At 42.0% G+C, this 18312-nt stretch overlaps 2 protein-coding genes across 11 annotated transcripts; one reads left to right on the top strand and one right to left on the bottom strand.

Moving 5' to 3' along the window:
* Window positions 1-177: 177 nt before the first annotated feature.
* On the top strand, window positions 178-14888 carry LOC100122276 (E3 ubiquitin-protein ligase HECTD1). Of its 9 annotated transcripts, none has more exons than XM_031926767.2 (24): window positions 178-1688; window positions 1761-1995; window positions 3011-3351; window positions 3618-4686; window positions 5608-6037; window positions 6356-6394; window positions 6571-6843; window positions 6973-7538; window positions 7623-7897; window positions 7984-8236; window positions 8330-8714; window positions 8790-8963; window positions 9060-9094; window positions 9183-9464; window positions 9558-9792; window positions 10057-10266; window positions 10391-10653; window positions 10787-10948; window positions 11032-11253; window positions 11338-11588; window positions 11674-12262; window positions 12341-12847; window positions 12926-13482; window positions 13575-14888. In XM_031926767.2, exons 1-24 carry the CDS (start codon window positions 1549-1551, stop codon window positions 13855-13857), a joined length of 7776 nt encoding a protein of 2591 aa, XP_031782627.1. In that variant the 5' UTR covers window positions 178-1548; the 3' UTR covers window positions 13858-14888. The 9 variants fall into 9 exon arrangements, with proteins under 9 accessions (XP_031782627.1, XP_031782631.1, XP_032456695.1 ...); XM_031926771.2 differs by having other exon boundaries at window positions 9186-9464; XM_032600804.1 differs by having other exon boundaries at window positions 6571-6837.
* Window positions 14889-15298: 410 nt separating this feature from the next.
* On the bottom strand, window positions 15299-17765 carry LOC100119291 (malate dehydrogenase, cytoplasmic). 2 transcript variants are annotated; one of them, XM_008212786.4, is made up of 6 exons: window positions 17047-17293; window positions 16881-16982; window positions 16592-16787; window positions 16190-16512; window positions 15730-16107; window positions 15299-15646 (listed from the first exon to the last, which is right to left on the bottom strand). In XM_008212786.4, exons 2-6 carry the CDS (start codon window positions 16881-16883, stop codon window positions 15548-15550), a joined length of 999 nt encoding a protein of 332 aa, XP_008211008.1. In that variant the 5' UTR covers window positions 16884-16982; window positions 17047-17293; the 3' UTR covers window positions 15299-15547. The 2 variants fall into 2 exon arrangements, with proteins under 2 accessions (XP_008211008.1, XP_001605157.1); XM_001605107.6 differs by lacking the exons at window positions 16881-16982; window positions 17047-17293 and adding an exon at window positions 17475-17765.
* Between the last annotated feature and the right edge of the window lie 547 nt (window positions 17766-18312).

Raw genomic sequence — 18312 nt, forward strand, 5'->3', positions numbered from 1 at the left:
CCGACTGTCAATCCAATCAGATAAGGATTCGCTAAACATCCGCAAAGCATAGGTATACTGCTTCGATAAGGGAAAATTCCCCGAAAAATCGATCGCAACAATGCGGAATCATAATCACCCGCAGACCCTTGAAAAAAAGAGAAACAACAACAAATAATAATAAAAACAGTCGAGGTAGTGTAGGGGGCGACGTTGGTGCATATCTCAATATCTGCTCCTGCTGTGTTGGCTCTTATCGCTGCTCCCTCCCCGTCGCCGCTCCGTCCGAAAATAATCCAATCCCCTCGCGCGACGACGACGACTACAAAAAGTGCACGAAGCTATAGTCTAGTACTCTAGTGCGCGCCCACGCAGAGAGTAGACTATAGTGTATTGCGTATATCTATATAGCGTTATGAGAGCTGAAGAGTAGCTGCTGCTTGTCGTGCGGGGAGAGAGCGAGAAAATAACAACCGATCGAGCGATCCTCGCGTCGGGACGTCCATTTTCCATTACGAGTCGACGTCGTCCAAGCATACCCTCGTCAGTACTGAGTACAGTCCGTGCAGCGCCTATTGCTACATCGCGAGTCTCCACACACTGCACTGCACAGTGCACAGTGTGGCTCGTCGACTCGCGCGAGCTCTGGAGAGAGAGAGAGAGAGAGAGAGAGAGAGAGAGAGAGAGAGAGAGAGAGAGAGAGAGAGAGAGAGAGAGAGAGAGAGAGAGAGAGAGAGAGAGAGAGAGAGAAGGGAGAAAGACAGGGAGTACGGAGTATAGAGGCATATACGAGACGAGACTGTGTGCAGCGCAAAAATAAAAACTCCGAGCTGGCGGACAAAGAGGAGCCTGGCTCTTGGCGTTTTCACGTCCGCCTCGGCCCAGTGTCTCGTCTCTGACCATCGCGGCGCAGCGTATAGTATACCTCAGCAGGCTCACGCCTGAGTGCGAGAGAGAAAGAGATAAGGAGGACGTCGCGAGCGAGCGAGAGGGAGAACGAAAATTCGTTCCGTACACTGCGGAGAGAGAAGCACCGTTGCAGTGCGTTACTGTGACGTGATGACGATGCTTCTACTGCTGCTGTTGGGAGCGAGGAGAGCTGACTCTCTACTGCTCGCCTGCTGAGACACTGCGACGTTGATACGTAGGTACCTAACACGAGCGAGACAGAGAGTGTGAGTCGTGCTAGTTGTACACCTATTGGAGAGACCCCGGATGAAGACCGACTTCAGGATCGACTGACGGGAGGTCAATGTTGATATTTTTCGAGACTGACCCCGCTAGAATGTCAACATTTTTCTCGCGTCGCACCTAACGCGCCTAAAGAAAACAGCAGAGTGCCAGCACTCGTGATTTTGCGGATCGTTCAACGTTCTACATTTCAAGAGCTCGGATTTGGCCTGAATCACGGTGGACGCACGGGCGCGCTTTGTCTCTGCTGTTCTATACACAAGTGCCCTGGCCTGCTGCGACAGGCCAATGTCTCCACTATCAGTCGAGGAGTCGTCCAGTGTTTTCTAGTGACAGTGCAGTGTAATTGAATAATAGGAGCAAAGAAGCTAGAGCAAGATGGCAGAGGTAGATCCGGAGACCCTGCTCGAGTGGCTGAGCATGGGACAGGGTGATGAAAGAGACATGCAACTGATAGCGCTGGAGCAGCTCTGCATGCTGCTGCTCATGTCTGATAACGTTGATCGATGCTTCGAGAGGTATCTGTTTGCTTGGGAGTCATGCGCGAATGTCTGGCATTTGTGGACGTTAATTGATGCTTTTTTTTGCAGCTGTCCACCCAGAACATTTTTGCCAGCCCTTTGCCGTATATTCTTGGATGAGCTGGCCCCGGACAGCGTTCTGGAGGTGACTGCCAGAGCCATTACTTACTATCTTGATGTCTCTGCAGAATGTACACGACGAGTGGTGGCTATGGAGGGTGCCATCAAGGCCATCTGCAGTCGTCTCTCTTGTGCTGGACTTGGATCAAGAGCCAGCAGAGACCTGGCCGAACAGTGTATAAAGGTTTGTAATATAAACAGTTTCACCACAGAATTTAGCTTGGCCAACAAATTTATTGTTTAACTGTAAAACGTGTTGGGGTCAGTATGAGTCACACTGAGTCATTCACAAGAAATGAAAGTTATTTACCTTTGGCATGGAAATTTCTTGAAATCAAATTGCTTATCACTACCTTGCATCAATTAACTACTGTAACTATTTTTTACTGACATTTTTTGATTAAAAAAAAATGAAATATTATATTTTTAATAGATAATATGGATGCAAGAAGTTTGTTTATAATACAGAAATCTGTCAGCTTACAACTGCTCAGTGTTTTGGGGGTAATATGAATCACTGTTGACTCATGTGTTTTGGAATTTTTTATTTGCATGCTCCCACAATCCTCTTCAAAATAGATCTTAAAATATTACCTTTCATTGCACTCAACACTTTCACTGGTGCAAATAAAGAGACAAAAATATCTCATGATAAAATCAATTTTCTATTTCTTCTAATGCTAAGATTATCACTCCAGCAAAATCGTGCACAGAAATGATTTTTCATTGACTTATGCAATATTGCAATTAATTACAGATCTAAACGCGATCGCATGCGTATAACTATAAATTATTTGAATTAATTTAGTAAACAATAAAATCAATAGGTTCCTGTATATGAATTAGCTTATATAATAAAATAATAGCTAGCTGTCCTTGGTAATTACACTCAAGTAAATACTGCTATTATACTTGTGACCTTTTTGTTTTTTACATTCATGTTTTCCAGGTTCAGATGCAAATAAAAGAACAAAAATCCTAGCCGTTTGTCTCATGTCTTTTAAAGTAACTTAGAATAACTCGCGTTTACTTGTGCCGTTATTAATAAAAAAAAAATTTTTGAAACTGGCCAATAGTTTGATAGATAATACATCGATACTAAAATAGCGTTTCATTATTCCGTTCGGTTATTTTCACCGACGCTTCGTGCACATAAAAGTCTCATGTAAAATTAATAAATTGGTATTTTTTATTTCCAGGTTCTGGAACTGGTCTGCGCCAGAGAAGCAGGTGCAGTCTTCGAGGCTGGCGGCCTTCCGTGCGCTCTGTCTTTTATCCGCGAGCACGGCGCTCAGGTGCATCGTGACACCTTGCACTCAGCCATGGCTGTAGTCTCGCGACTCTGCGGAAAAGTCGAGCCCCAGGACAAGTCTTTGCCCGACTGTGTGGAGGCCCTGTCGACGCTTTTGCGTCATGAGGACGCCCACGTGGCCGACGGCGCGCTACGTTGCTTCGCTTCACTGGCTGATAGATTCTCCAGGCGCGGCACCGATCCGGCACCGCTCGCTTGTAATGGATTGGTTTCTGAATTGCTCTATAGGTGGGTATTTTCCATTGAGTTTTCTTATTTATTTATTTATTTATTTTATTTTTTTTTACCAATTCTACAGAGTCAAAACGTGCGTTAAGTATATAGATAATGAAACCGTTAATTTGTAAATAATTTAGTTAACGTATTTCTACTTTGCGAAAACGCTAAAATTCATAAAATATTTACGATTGTGTACATAAGTAGAGTGATAATTTTGCAAGGAGAGCGATCAATATTTTAATTTACCTATTTTATAAATTTTTTTTGCATTCTAGACTGTCGAATGCAGCCGGCCCCATCTCGTCGATCAACACCACACCAGGAAACCCCAAGACTCCGCCAACACCGAGCGTCGCGGCTACGACCATTCCCGCGCCTGAAGCCAAATCTTGTGCCTCCGTATCGACCATCATCAGCCTCTTATCTACTCTGTGCCGCGGTTCAGCTTCGATAACCCATGACTTGCTGCGTTCCGAACTGCCGGACGCTATTGAGAAAGCTCTGAAAGGCGATGAGCGATGCGCTCTAGATTCCATGCGATTGGTAGATCTGCTGCTGGTGCTTTTGTTCGAGGGCAGGTCGGCTCTTGGTCGAGCCAATGCAAGCGGTGGCTCATCCGGACCACTTCTACCTCGACTTCGACGACTCGACAGTGCCGGAGAGAAATCGCATAGGCAGCTGATAGACTGTATTAGATCCAAGGACACCGATGCTTTGATCGAGGCGATAGAATCAGGCGGTATCGAGGTGAACTTTATGGATGATGTTGGACAGACCCTACTCAACTGGGCCTCAGCTTTTGGCACCCAGGAAATGGTCGAGTTTCTCTGTGATAAAGGAGCTGATGTTAACAAAGGTCAGCGCTCTTCGAGTCTTCACTATGCTGCGTGCTTCGGGAGACCGGCTATCGCTAAAGTTCTGTTAAGACACGGAGCCAATCCGGATCTCCGCGACGAAGACGGAAAGACACCGTTAGATAAAGCGAGAGAACGCGTGGATGAGGGTCACCGTGAGGTCGCCGCCATCTTACAATCCCCGGGCGAGTGGATGCTGCCACCGCCTAGCCAGGACGATAGAAAGCTGGAAAACGATGTCAAGGAATTTACCGAGCCCAAGGGCGATCCTGAGATGGCTCCTGTATATCTGAAAAGACTGCTACCCGTGTTCTGCTCGACTTTCCAGTCGACGATGCTGCCGAGCGTGAGGAAAGCGAGTTTGAGTCTAATACGCAAGATGGTACATTACATTCAGCCAGAGTTACTCGCTGAAACCTGTGGTGCCGACAAGACCACCGGCTGTGGCGCTATGCTCGTCGAAGTTATTGCCAACGTACTCGACAACGAGGTAAGTCGTCTTTCCTTTTAGAAGAAAACGACGAAACAGTGTTATCCGGAGAACACGTGTTAGTGATAAATGCGAATAGTTGGGCACATGTACTCACGGCCCGGCCGGAATTCTGTCGGCAGGAGTTCGATATAAAAGCAAGCTCCCCGTCGTCGGCGATGTCGTCGAGCTCACCACCGCCGCCTCCGTGTCTCGAAACATTTATTGGCCCTAAAATGCCATTCTCTGCGCGCAAGCTTTCCCAGTACTACATTCTCGTCAAGACGGTAACGTCCGTCCCAGATTCTTGCTACTTACTATATCTTTGCTCTATTTTTGTACTTGTACTGTTAAAACCGTTGGTTTTTACTGATATCTCTGTAACTCTTAACCCAAAGCTAACTCTCGAACAGACCTCCATCAAACAATTATATCTGAGCTCCGCCTTCTCGATTCACGTGCCTGCTCGAGAACGCGCGCTGTCGTTCAATATATACATCAAATATGTATCAATGAGCATCATCCGCCCATCTCTGTATAATGCGTGATATATCTCAGCTAACGAATGTGTAACCAATCTTTGTTTGACGTTGAATTTGCACTTGAGACTCCCATGTTACCAACAATGACGTTCCTTTCTCTTTTTTTTATGTGTTCAAGTTTGCTTGTGTCAGACCGAGCGACCGAGTGTTCATAAACGCTTGCTGATTTATAGGAGACGTATCGTTAAGATACATATAGGTACTGCGTACTTTAATCGACTTGACACTTTTACCATGTCTTAGAGACTCTCGAGACTCGAGGGATGGAGTGTAACTTACCGCACATGTTGCAAGCGTTCATCTGCTAGATTTTCTAATACTCGACATTAATGTCGTTTAATACAAACTTACCTTCCACTAAAATGATTACTAACTCCCTTTTTTTATTTTTCGCGCACAGGAAGACGAGGATGGTCACCTGGTAGTGCTGCAAATGATCCAAGACCTGATGGTCAAGGGCAAGGATGAGTTCCTCGAGCACTTTGCCCGTCTTGGAGTTTTTTCAAAAGTCGGCGCCTTAGCAGGACCGCAGGATGCTACTTCAGAACCAGAAATAGAAGCCAGTAGTAGCGTAGTTCAGACAACACCTACAACTACGACCAACTCGGAGGAGCAGAAGCTTGAAGATGCGAAGGAACTGCTAGTAGGCAAGGCCTACCACTGGAGGGATTGGTGTATTTGCCGTGGTCGCGACTGTCTGTACGTCTGGTCAGATGCAGCAGCATTGGAGCTATCAAATGGAAGCAACGGCTGGTTTAGATTCATCCTAGACGGCAAGTTGGCTACAATGTACTCAAGCGGCAGTCCCGAGGGAGGCACTGACACAACAGGTAGTGATGACATTTCTAATATGTTTTTTTTTGTGCAGAGTAATGATACGCGTTGAGAACTTTAAATATAAATCAGATATTCCGTTACATAATGCGGTGAAAAAAACCTGTAATATATGGATGCGGTGCGTCTCATTACGCTGCATATTTCTTACTTGCTCTGCTCGTGCTACAAATCACATTGCATCTTATCCTCTACCCGTACCTCTCTATCTCGTTTTATCTCTGTCTTTTATTTTCTCTATTGCGAATACGATTAATGATCTCTGGGCGCAGAGAATAGCTTAGAAAATAACTTGTTTTATCGACTGCCTACAGGAAAGGGAGGGAGGAACACCGAGTCTCTGACCACTGAAGGTAGGTACGGCTCCCGGCCATTTAGCATCCATACACATAATTCAACTTTCGACTCTCATTCTCATAATAAAAAACAAACAAAGAAAAACAGAGTATTGTGGGCACAAATCGAACAGAAAGTAATGACGTTCAACTAGATGCTTTAATAGGATCGTTTTGCGAAATATGTATTGCAGAAAATCGCGGCGAGTTTTTGGAAAAGTTGCAGCGAGCTCGCAGTCAGGTGAAACCCAACTCTGTCAGTCAACCAATATTGTCGAGACCGGGTCCAACAAGGCTGGTTATCGGTAATTGGGCTCTGTCTAGTAAAAAAGATAGCGAGCTGTGCATTCACAACAGCGATGGACAGCAGCAAGCTACGATTTTGAGGGAAGATCTACCGGGTTTTATTTTCGAATCGAACAGAGGAACGAAGCACTCTTTTACTGCGGAAACGAGTTTAGGTAAATGTACTGAGATTGGTAATTTTATTTATGTATTTGACGCCTAAGTTAAGATTTATTCTTTATATAATAAATTCAACTTAAACTAGGTGTCAAATCTCAAAAAAAAAGTTATTTACATAAAAAATATAATAGGTCCAGAATTTTCCGCGGGATGGGCAGGAAAACGAGGCAAGCGTTTGCGCTCAAAGATGGAAGCAATAAAACAAAAAGTAAAGACCCAGGCCCAAGAGATCTACGAATGCTACTTCAAAGCAGCCCAGGCTCAACCTCGCGGAGTCGTGGCGAAACTAGCAGCAATCGTTACCCAGATAGAAAAAGCCTGCCACAAACAGCAACAACAATCTGGCAGTCGCGAGTGGCGTACAATCTTACAGAGTGCTTTGGATGAGTTAAAGGTACTCTTGAACGAAGAGGGTAAAGTATCGGCCTACGAACTGCATTCCAGTGGCCTCATACAGGCGCTCCTGGCACTTCTTGCTGCACCGCCTAACACCAGCGCGCAACAGTTCTCACCGAGAATGAACAAGTTGAGGCTTCAAAGAATAGCTGTATTTAAGAGCTGCTTTCAGTCCAAAGACACTGATAAAGGTGACAACTTTGCAAAGATACTCGTACAGAAACTTGTATCTGTGCTAGAATCTATCGAGAAGTTGCCGGTTTATCTGTATGATACTCCTGGATCTGGATATGGATTGCAGGTATGTGTTTTACAGTAGATCTAATGATAGACTGCGTGAAAGTTTTATTATAAATCATGTCTACAATGGTCTAATTATTCACAGGTTTTAACGAGACGGCTGAGGTTTAGATTAGAGAAGGCAGTTGGTGAAAGTGCATTGATTGATAGAACTGGTAGAAATTTAAAGATGGAACCACTTAGTACTGTACAGCAATTGGAAAATCATTTGTTAAAAATGGTCGCCAAACAGTGGCATGATCATGACAGAGCTACATTTACTTTTGTTAAGAAACTAAAAGAAGGAAATAAAATAAACTTTAAGTATCAACACGACTTTGATGAAAATGGAGTATTATATTGGATAGGAACAAATGCAAAGTAAGAAAATAGAAAGTTAATTACAGTTTTCAATACGAGAATGCGGTGACTTTTTGATTGCTTAACCAAACGTCCTTCTTTTTTAGAACATGTCCTGAATGGGTGAATCCCGGTCAATATGGCCTCGTAATAGTTACTTCGAGTGACGGTCGTAATTTGCCGTATGGACACCTTGAAGATATTCTCAGTCGAGACCCATCTGCTATGAATTGTCATACCAATGATGACAAAAGAGCCTGGTTCTCCATAGATTTAGGAGTTTGGATTATACCAACAGCGTATACATTAAGGCATGCTAGAGGCTACGGTAAAAGCGCTTTAAGAAATTGGATGCTTCAGGTAATTACCGTACATAATTGCGCATGAAATCTCTCTATTTTATTTATTTTTTAAAATAATTCAATGAAAAATGTCATGTATTGTTCAAAATAGGCATCTAAAGATGGTATAAACTGGACAACGATTTACACCCACGTAGACGATTGTTCGTTAAACGAGCCGGGAAGTACAGCTACTTGGACCTTAGAGCCACCAGCAGTGAGTGACGACTCTCAAGGCTGGCGTCATTTGAGGTTGCAACAAACCGGCAAAAATGCTTCAGGTCAGACTCATTACCTGTCGGTATCGGGTTTCGAAGTTTACGGTGAAGTCACCGGCGTTTGCGAAGACTTAGGACGAGCTGCCAAAGAAGCTGAGGCTTGTGTGCGCCGACAACGGCGGTTGATTAGATCACAAGTTTTGAGACACCTGGTAGCAGGTGCTAGAGTTGCTCGAGGTCTAGATTGGAAGTGGAGAGATCAGGATGGTGTACCTCCTGGTAAGTGATTTGGTTCATTCTGTTAATTTATATGAATACGCTTTTGTTTGCTACAATCTTGTATTCTTCGCACAGGTGAAGGAACTGTAACAGGAGAACTTCATAACGGATGGATCGACGTCACATGGGATAACGGATGTTCAAACTCTTATCGAATGGGTGCGGAGGGAAAGTATGATTTGAGACTCGTTTGCAGCGGTAATACTAGTATGGAAACTTCAACTGATAGTGCCTCCAAAACTAAGAATGGTAGTGGTGTATTGACCGGACGTAAATCTAATAGTACTCCTAGTCTACCTGATTATTGCACTGATACGGGAATTCGTTGTTCTGTTGCTTCGACAGATCAAGCTGCAAGTGCTGATAATCTTGCAGCTAAAGTAAGTATTACTTATCAATTACTTATTCTTTTATGTGAGAATGCTTTCTGTTAAAAAATATACAATTAATAACACGTCATTTTTATAGCAGGCTGCCGAGTCCATAGCAGAAAGTGTCCTTTCGGTGGCCCGCGCCGAAGCAGTAGTAGCCGTCACAGGAGAAAGCGGTGTCAACTCAACGGGCGAGCTGTCAGTCGTTTTGCACCCAAGACCAGATACCGCAGCAGTCACCAGTGATCTGGCCACAATTGTTGAAAGCTTAGCTTTGAACACAGATTGTTCCTCAGCGACAGCATCTGGAAATGGAAACAGCAATAGAACATCGAACAGCTCTAAACCTCTATTATCAGCAGTTCGTGGTGGAAACAAGGTGGGAAATATTGCATTTATATTCAACCTAACAATTTAAACTTGATTCCGCAAGTAAAACATGAAAAATTCCATTTTGTTTACAAATTTCTAGCCGGCGAGTGGTTTATTCAGCCTAGAAGCAGCGGAGGTACTCGACCGCATGCGAGAGGGAGCCGACAGACTACGAAACAACACTAACAGTTTCCTTAGTGGTGAGTTACTTGGCCTAGTTCCAGTTAGGATCAGTGTGTCTGGTGAATCAGATGAAAATTCCATGCGAATTCGGCCTGCTCCGAGAAGTCACGTGGCAGCCGCCGCAGCTGCTGCAGCCATCGGTGCTACCGAAGGTAAGTTTCATCATTTTACTAACAGGTTCATTCGTACGCAAGTTACAAGTATTGAAATTTCCCTTCCAAATATTGAGATTATTGTAAAATAATTTTCATTTTCATTTATTCGGCTCATTTGATTTTTTAACTGTTGGGATATACATGGCCATTTTCATTTCGCTGTATCATTGAACCTCTTGTTTGTGTTGCATAGTACACGTTTATTGTATTCATTTCATTTATTGTACCATCATTGTCATTATTTTGTAATTCCGCGTCCAGGCTCGAAGGATTGCTGTCCTCGGGACAAAGACGCAAGTTCATCCTCGCAAAATACAGCAGCAGGATGTCCCGTCGTCGTAACCACCAATCCTATGTCCGTGTCCGTGCCGAATCTTGCTTGTAGCGATACTACTAACAATACCCTGGAACCGGTACCAGCATCTGGTTTGCTTGAAACTTTCGCGGCGATGGCTCGTAGGCGAACTCTAGGTCAGTAGATCATTTTTAAATTTAAGATAATCTTTAGAATACAGATAGCAAGATAAATGAATTAGTTTATACTCTTTTTGTTGGCAAACGTGTACGTGAGTTTCATATGAAAAATTATTTACAGGACCAGCGGCTAGCCAACATATAGCCTCAAACACCATTCCTAGCTCGAACTCAAGAGGATCGAATCCAGTTTCCAGTTTGGTCAGACTAGCTCTCAGTTCGAACTTCCCAGGTGGTCTACTTGGCACTGCACAGAGTTACCCAAGCTTGACAAGCAGCAGCCAAATTCCGGGTACAACGACATGCTCGGGCGGAGTTGGCGGCGGTGGTTTAGGACAGGCTCTTACCATGTCCTTGACCAGTACAAGTAGCGACAGCGAACTGGCAAGTATCCAACTGCGATGATGAATGTTTAATGGCTTCCGCTATTTTTTGCTACGATTCGTTGAAATTGTTTCAAATGTCTTTGTACAATGTAATTACATTTTTTTTATTGATTCATGATATTTTTGTACAGGTCAGTCTTGAAGAATTCTTGGAGGCTTGTGGTGAAGTTGCGGCCTCAAGTGTTGGAGGAGCACGTGTAGGTGGTGGACCAACATTTTTAACGGAACCGGAAGATGACGAGGATGGAGTTTTAGCCGAGGAAGATGATGATAACGATGAAAATGATGAACAAGTAAGCCATATTTACACTCAACGTTAACATCTTCTATTTGTATTTGTATAACCGTACTAATATTTTGATTTCCAATTTTCAAGGAGGTCGATGATGACGAAGAGAATGAAGAGGAGGGCGGCGACGAAGGAGAATACCAAGAAGTGATGGTGAGTCGTAATTTACTTGCTGCATTCATGGAGGAAGAGGCAGCACCGCCAAGTAGCAAGCGACGAGCTTGGGATGATGAGTTTGTACTAAAACGCCAATTTTCTGCCTTGATTCCTGCTTTCGATCCAAGACCTGGTAGAACGAATGTCAATCAAGTAAATATTATTCATATACTTTCATAATATTTCCAAGATCTGATAGAGACCACTAAGTTTATATTTTCTTAAAAATGTTTTCAGACTACAGATTTAGAAATTCCGCCACCTGGAAGTGAAGCTCGAGTACCGGCTAACGCTGGATCAGCAACGATAACTGGACCAAAACTATCCCTTTCCTTGAAAGGGCCGGGCCTACCAGGAATTCCTGATGTAGAAATACCTTTAGTTGAACCTCATGCTAGTATTTTCCAATCAGTGCAGCAGTTGATGCAACTCACTGAGTTAGGAAGCAAACAGGAAAAGCTCAGAAGAATATGGGAACCAATTTATACGTAAGAATTATTACAAATATATAAAAATTGCTATCTCCCTTAAATTTTTACTTGCAAACTTTTCAATGTTGACATTACTTTTCAGTATAATATACAAAGAAGCTAAAGACGACGAATCATCGGGTCGAGCAACTCCTATAGTTAATCTGTATTCTCGCAACGGAAATCAAAATACGAATGGTTGTACCGTCGAAGACGTGTTGCAACTTTTGCGCCACGTGTACGTTCTTGGCACGAGCAATAGTAGTGTCGGTCTGAACAACAGTCGAACGATACAGATTCATCAGGAGGAGGAACATGATTCAAACTGGGTGCATCCTGACGATTTCACTTCGAAAAAGATCACAAACAAAATAGCCCAGCAGATTCAAGATCCGTTGGCCTTGGCTGCTGGTGCTTTGCCCAGCTGGTGTGAGGAGCTGGCGAGAAGTTGTCCTTTCCTTCTACCCTTTGAAACTCGTCGTCTTTACTTTAGTTGCACAGCTTTTGGAGCTTCGCGTTCGATTGTTTGGCTACAGACGCAGCGTGATGCTGTCCTAGAAAGGCAAAGAGCACCTGGGCTTAGCCCAAGACGGGATGATGTACACGAGTTCAGAGTGGGTAGATTGAAGCACGAACGTGTAAGTGTACCAAGAGGTGATAAGCTATTGGATTGGGCAGAACAGGTTCTTAAGGTAATTCAACTTATTTATTTCCTTTGTTTAACACTAGATATGTTTAGGATAAGTATTTTAATACTTTTGCCTTATTAGGTTCACGCAAGTCGGAAAAGCATTCTGGAAGTTGAATTCGTTGGCGAAGAAGGTACTGGCTTGGGCCCAACTCTCGAGTTCTTTGCGCTTGTCGCTGCAGAACTGCAGCGCAAAGATTTGGGACTGTGGTTGTGCGACGACGAAGATCCACGTTTGGATGGCGACTACAAATCCGAGAATAATGATCATGCGCGATCAGCTGGTTACTACGTCACCCGCTCGAGTGGACTATTTCCCGCGCCGCTTCCCCAAAATTCAGAAGCTTGTGATCGGTCAGTTCGATATTACTGGTTCCTTGGAGTGTTCCTGGCCAAAGTTCTGCAGGACAATCGGCTAGTTGATTTGCCGTTATCGCGACCTTTCTTAAAACTGATGTGCCGAGGCGACATCACAAACAACGTAAACGAGCGAATTGGATTAACAACGTCAAATGTTGCAACACAGGAGAGCATGTCATCGAGTATGGCAAGCAGCTTTATATCGGACGATGGAGACCAAGACGATCAGGTATGTAACATCCAAAATCATTAATTTTTCTGATTCAATAAAAATTTAACATTAATTTACGCTTTTTATTTTTAACAGGATGATTTCGATCTGGAACCCACACCTTGGTACGATGGAATTCTAGATATCAATGATCTTGTGTCAGTTGACCCTGTTAGAGGAGAATTCTTAAAAGAAATACAGACTCTAGTTTCAAAGCGGGAGCGAGTTATTTCAGAGGGCCACTCCTCTTCTGCTGAGGATAGTTTTATCGGAGAAACGCTTTATATATCCCATACCTCGGGAACATCTGTCCCCATCGAAGATTTAGCTTTAACAATGACTTATTCGCCTAGTTCCAAAGTATTCAAATATGACCATGTTGAGTTGAAGGAGGGAGGCATGGATGTTCCTGTTACTATAGAAAACGCTAAAGAGTATACTGAACTGACTATTAACTATTGTTTTGATCGCGGTATTGCCAGGCAGCTTGAAGCCTTCAAAGCAGGTTTCTCTAAGGTCTTCCCTATGGAAAAATTATATGCCTTTAGTCCCGAAGAAATTAGAGCTATGCTTTGTGGTGAACAGAATCCGCAATGGACTAGAGAAGATTTATTAAATTATACAGAGCCAAAATTAGGATATACCAGGGAGAGGTAAATACTTTTATATAAATTGAAAATATCTCGATCTTGTTTTCGTATATAAATATAAATAATGAAATAACTAATAACAAATTTGTGTTTAGCCCTGGCTTCCAGAGATTTATCAACGTTTTATTATCTCTTGACGGCCCAGAGCGAAAAGCTTTTCTACAATTTGCCACGGGCTGTTCAGCGCTACCTCCAGGTGGATTGTGCAATCTACATCCCAGACTGACCGTTGTTCGAAAAGTTGATGCAGGTTCCGGAGGTTATCCATCGGTTAATACTTGTGTACATTACTTAAAGCTACCCGAGTATCCAACAGAAGAAATTCTCAAAGAAAGACTTCTCGCCGCTACTCGTGAAAGAGGTTTCCACCTGAATTAAGAAACTTTGTGTGCAAAGTTTATTATTACTTTAATAATAATACAAGTGTTGGATGATCATTTTGTATATCTTCGAGAAAGGATAGCAAAGTAGTAAAAGTTCATCGAGTTTTGTTTTCTTGATGTACGATGTATGTTGGATGTACGTGCACGTACAGAAGCACATTTTACGTACGATGATTTGTCCTTGTCGTCGGATTCGAGTGTGTCCAACAAAATGAAAAATGTATTACTTGATGTGCGTATGTTGGAAATACCGTTTATAGCAGAAGGCTATACAGTGGGTGATTTTTCTACGCTTGCGGGAATAAGTATAACCGCGAAACTCGTCCATAATACTATTGACATAGTCGATTTTTGTAAAATACCTTGACCAGCGCGTTCATATACCCCATCACTCCCTGCTGCTGATCCTATGCTTACTTTTAACAATAGAGTATATACATTTATTACGTGTTTGGGTGACTTCATAATTATTAAAAAATATATAATTGAATAGGTCTTACAATTACAAATAAAGCAAAGGGTGTGATTAAAGCCAAGTTCTAAACATCACAAATGATTATGAAATAACCACAAAGATGTTACCAGACCAAGCTCGCGCGTTTCAACGCTCAAAAAATTGTTACACAGATGTCATTATGCGTTTCTAATATGATAAATATTATAATACAAACCCTTATGAATGTGTAACATCAAATTTTTGAGCGTCATCAAAAAAGGAGTGTACTTGAAAAGAATAATACTAATAGTTGCTGCTCCTTTTCTTTATAATAGACTATTTATATATTTACGATAAAATGAAATCGGGACGGAAAATGTATGTATACTTGCATCAAGAATGTCAACACATTCCGTGTTGAGTGTGATGTAGATTATACAAATGTGTGAGAGGAAGAGAGCGAATATTAACACAGCGTAAAAATAAAAGAAAACTAGTTGCTACTATGGCGATGTAAATTATTATATTAATATTGTTGTATGAAGTTTTTGGGGAGAGAAGAATAAATGAAATTACGTTATCGACAGATACTATTATTTTTATTATTGTATAAGTTGATTTTGTAAGTAGTGAATACATATAAATATGCATCTTTAGTCGGAAATAAAATAAAATATATAGAAATATTAAAAGCTACTTTTTGTTAGTACGTAATTCCTTCTCTGTTAAATGTGACTAAAAGAAATGTCACGAAAAATTGTCTTTTTAACAAAATCTGTAAAATATTAATACAATGTCTGAGTTTAGCATATACCTGATAGTTGTATTTAATTATATCTCTTGCTAAAACTATGTATAAAGTTTCTAAACTAAATTCGTAGATTCTGAATTGCAATTCTTATGTTATTCATTATTTAAATTATAAATGAAACGTATTCTTGAGAATTATTATTTTATTTTAACCATTGTGATAAAGGGTAATAAGAATAAACAAAGTGTATTACGAGTAACGAGTTTTATTAATATATTCCTAGAATATTCCCGTGTTCCAAATGTTTTCGGATACCATGTGAAAACTGCTAAATGCACATGGTGGTCAAGGCCCACGCATACTAAAAATATGTGCTGTCTTGGTACAACAATTTACATATTCAATCACAGCAGTTAAACATACATACTCTACAATAAATCTTTATAACTTGGATATTGTCTTTTCTCCCGCATTACTTTCATTATTTGGGCCACCTAGTCACTGCTGAAGGACTGTGTTGGCTTCAGCTCGTTCTTCTTCCAGTTCTTTCGCAGTTATGTCTAATTTTGATCTGGCAAAGCTGCTAATGTTAAGTCCCTGGAACAGAATGAAAATTATGTTACTTATTACGAGTTGTCTCGTAAAATTTAATGCAATGTCAAAATCGTAAATTTACTCACTTGTACAATTTTGTATTGCTTATTCTGAATGGTTACTGGCAGTGAGAAAACGATGTCTTTGGGGATTCCATAGCTTCCATCAGATACTACTCCCATGCTTACATACTGACCAGGTTTGGTTCCAAACCACCAGTCACGCATATGATCTCCTGCCGCTTTTGCTGCTGACATGGCAGATGACATTTTCCTTGCAGCAATGACAGCTGCTCCACGCTTTTGAATTGTTTCCACAAATACTTCATTCAACCATTTGTCATCCTTGACAACCTCTGGAACAGGTTTCGAAGTTCCATTAACTTCTACTGTGGCTTGAGCAGCATCGGGATACTGAGTTGAGCTGTGATTTCCCCAAATGATCACATTTTTCACTTTGTCAATCTACATGACACATTAAATGAAAATATGAGAATACTAAGTATAGATATAAGTATAGATTTGTTAAATCATAGCTTATACTTACTGCAACACCCAGACGTGCAGCAATAGCCGCCTGAGCTCTGTTTTGATCAAGCCTTGTCATCGCTGTGAAGTTCTCTTTTGGAATGGAAGGAGCGTAGTGTGAGCAGATCAACGCGTTTGTATTGGCTGGGTTACCCACAACCAGAACTTTGACATCCTTTCTTGCAAACTTGTCAAGAGCTTCTCCCTGGATCTTGAAGATCTTGACATTGGCAGCAAGAAGATCTTTGCGTTCCATACCTTCTCTGCGAGGCATAGATCCAACGAGGAACACAGCTGCTGCATCTTTGAATGCTGGCTCTGGATCAGCAGTAGGCAGCACATCTGAAATGGAATGATAGTGTTATGAGTCTGTTTTTTAGTAATTTAAAAATTCTCTTCTTTCCAACAGAAATTGCCATACCCTTGAGAAGAGGAAGAGCAAGATCTTCAAGTTCCATGACTACTCCCTTGAGAACTCCCATCATTGGCTCGATGTCCAGCAATCTCAGATTGATTGGTTGGTCGGGTCCAAAAACTGAACCAGCAGCCAGCTGGTACAGCAGGGAGTAGGCAATCTGCCCAGCTGCTCCAGTAACAACAACATTGATGGGTGCAGCCTGCAAAATGTAATTTAATTATTAGTCTCTGGTAATCGTCTAATAATTCTTTGTTACCTAACTCGGTTTACATAAATATCTAGCTCTCAGTACCATTTAAACTCCTTTCATTCAAAATGTCAACAAAGTATAGGATAGCACTCTACAGCTACTCGTGTGGTATGCTCCAGTTGGACAGATCAATTACTTCAATTGCTGTACATTTAATGTGCTATAGTATGCACGACGTCACAAATCGAATAGAAAGAGAAACACATACACATGTGTAGGTACCCAACTAGTTGTACTGCATGACGCCGAATCCAATGACCTGTGCAACTGGTATCCCATAAAAATACAAAATGCACGCGAGCGTTCGTCGCTCGTCGCCCGGTAGCTATTACGCAAGAATTCTTCCGTTATGTTATAATCTACGAGCTTTACGTAAAATCTCTCATTATGCCGTGAGTATTCGAAAAACTTTTCTCTCATCCTATAAGGCGTACTTGTGTATATCACACGACGATGTATCGTGATATGGAGATTCGAATCGCGGAACAAGCGATGAGCGAATCCATTATCGTGTCTATAAATAAAATAATATGTCGCGGCTCCACTATAACTGGGGATGCCCGGTTTAATTAAGCGGTGTGCTAGGACGAACAGAGAATAAAAGAGTCCAGGAGGTATAAGAGAATGATAACTCACCATTTTGGAGTCTCGGCTTTAGCTGCAGGTACTTATCTGAGTGTCTTGTCGTGAAGTGTTGCCTTCGCGAGTAGCTCGGAGCAAGTGGAGCGAAACTTGTTTTTTAGTCTAGAGTCTAGACTAGAGTCGGGCGGCCACTGGAAATCTCCGGACTGGCGCTACGGCTTTTAACCGATAAAGCGCTTGAAGGTCAAAAAGATAATGCAATACATATGCCTACGTATACCTATATACACATGTAATAGAGGCGGGGAGCTACTGTTGGTTATTGGTATGTACCTATGTTGGATTCCGTTGGAGCTAAACGTTATGGATAAGGAATGTGGAATATGGCTGGAGAGTGCCAGCTAGCTCTCGCGGCCACTCATGGTGCTGATGATGGACGAATGTCGTGCACGGCCGCTTCTAATTTTCGGTGAATTCTCGGGATTTCGACAGTGGAACGAACGAAACTCGAGCTTCACCGCGGGATTTGATTTGCGAAAAATTATCTCTATTAATGCTATATCTCCTGAACTAGTTTGATAAGATCGGAGCAAATAAGTTATTATATTTTATTTAAACAAATTATTGTTTTACATTGCGGTTTACATATATTTCAACATTATTGATTTCATATATATATATATATATATATATATATTAGCGACGGAACTGCTCCATGCACTACAACGAGGCCAAATACTTTGCAAGTATAAGTTTACTTATATTGGTACATGATTGTGATGCACAGGATGCACTGTAATTTATTAGGGGTAGGTATTGGGAGTTTAAACTCGGTTCGCGCGCTTGAAGGCACAGGGCTCTTATGGAGCTTCATTAAAAAATGTAGAAATAT

This window comes from Nasonia vitripennis, chromosome 1 (genome assembly GCF_009193385.2).
Source record: "Nasonia vitripennis strain AsymCx chromosome 1, Nvit_psr_1.1, whole genome shotgun sequence".
Classification (NCBI taxonomy): Eukaryota; Metazoa; Arthropoda; class Insecta; order Hymenoptera; family Pteromalidae; genus Nasonia; species Nasonia vitripennis.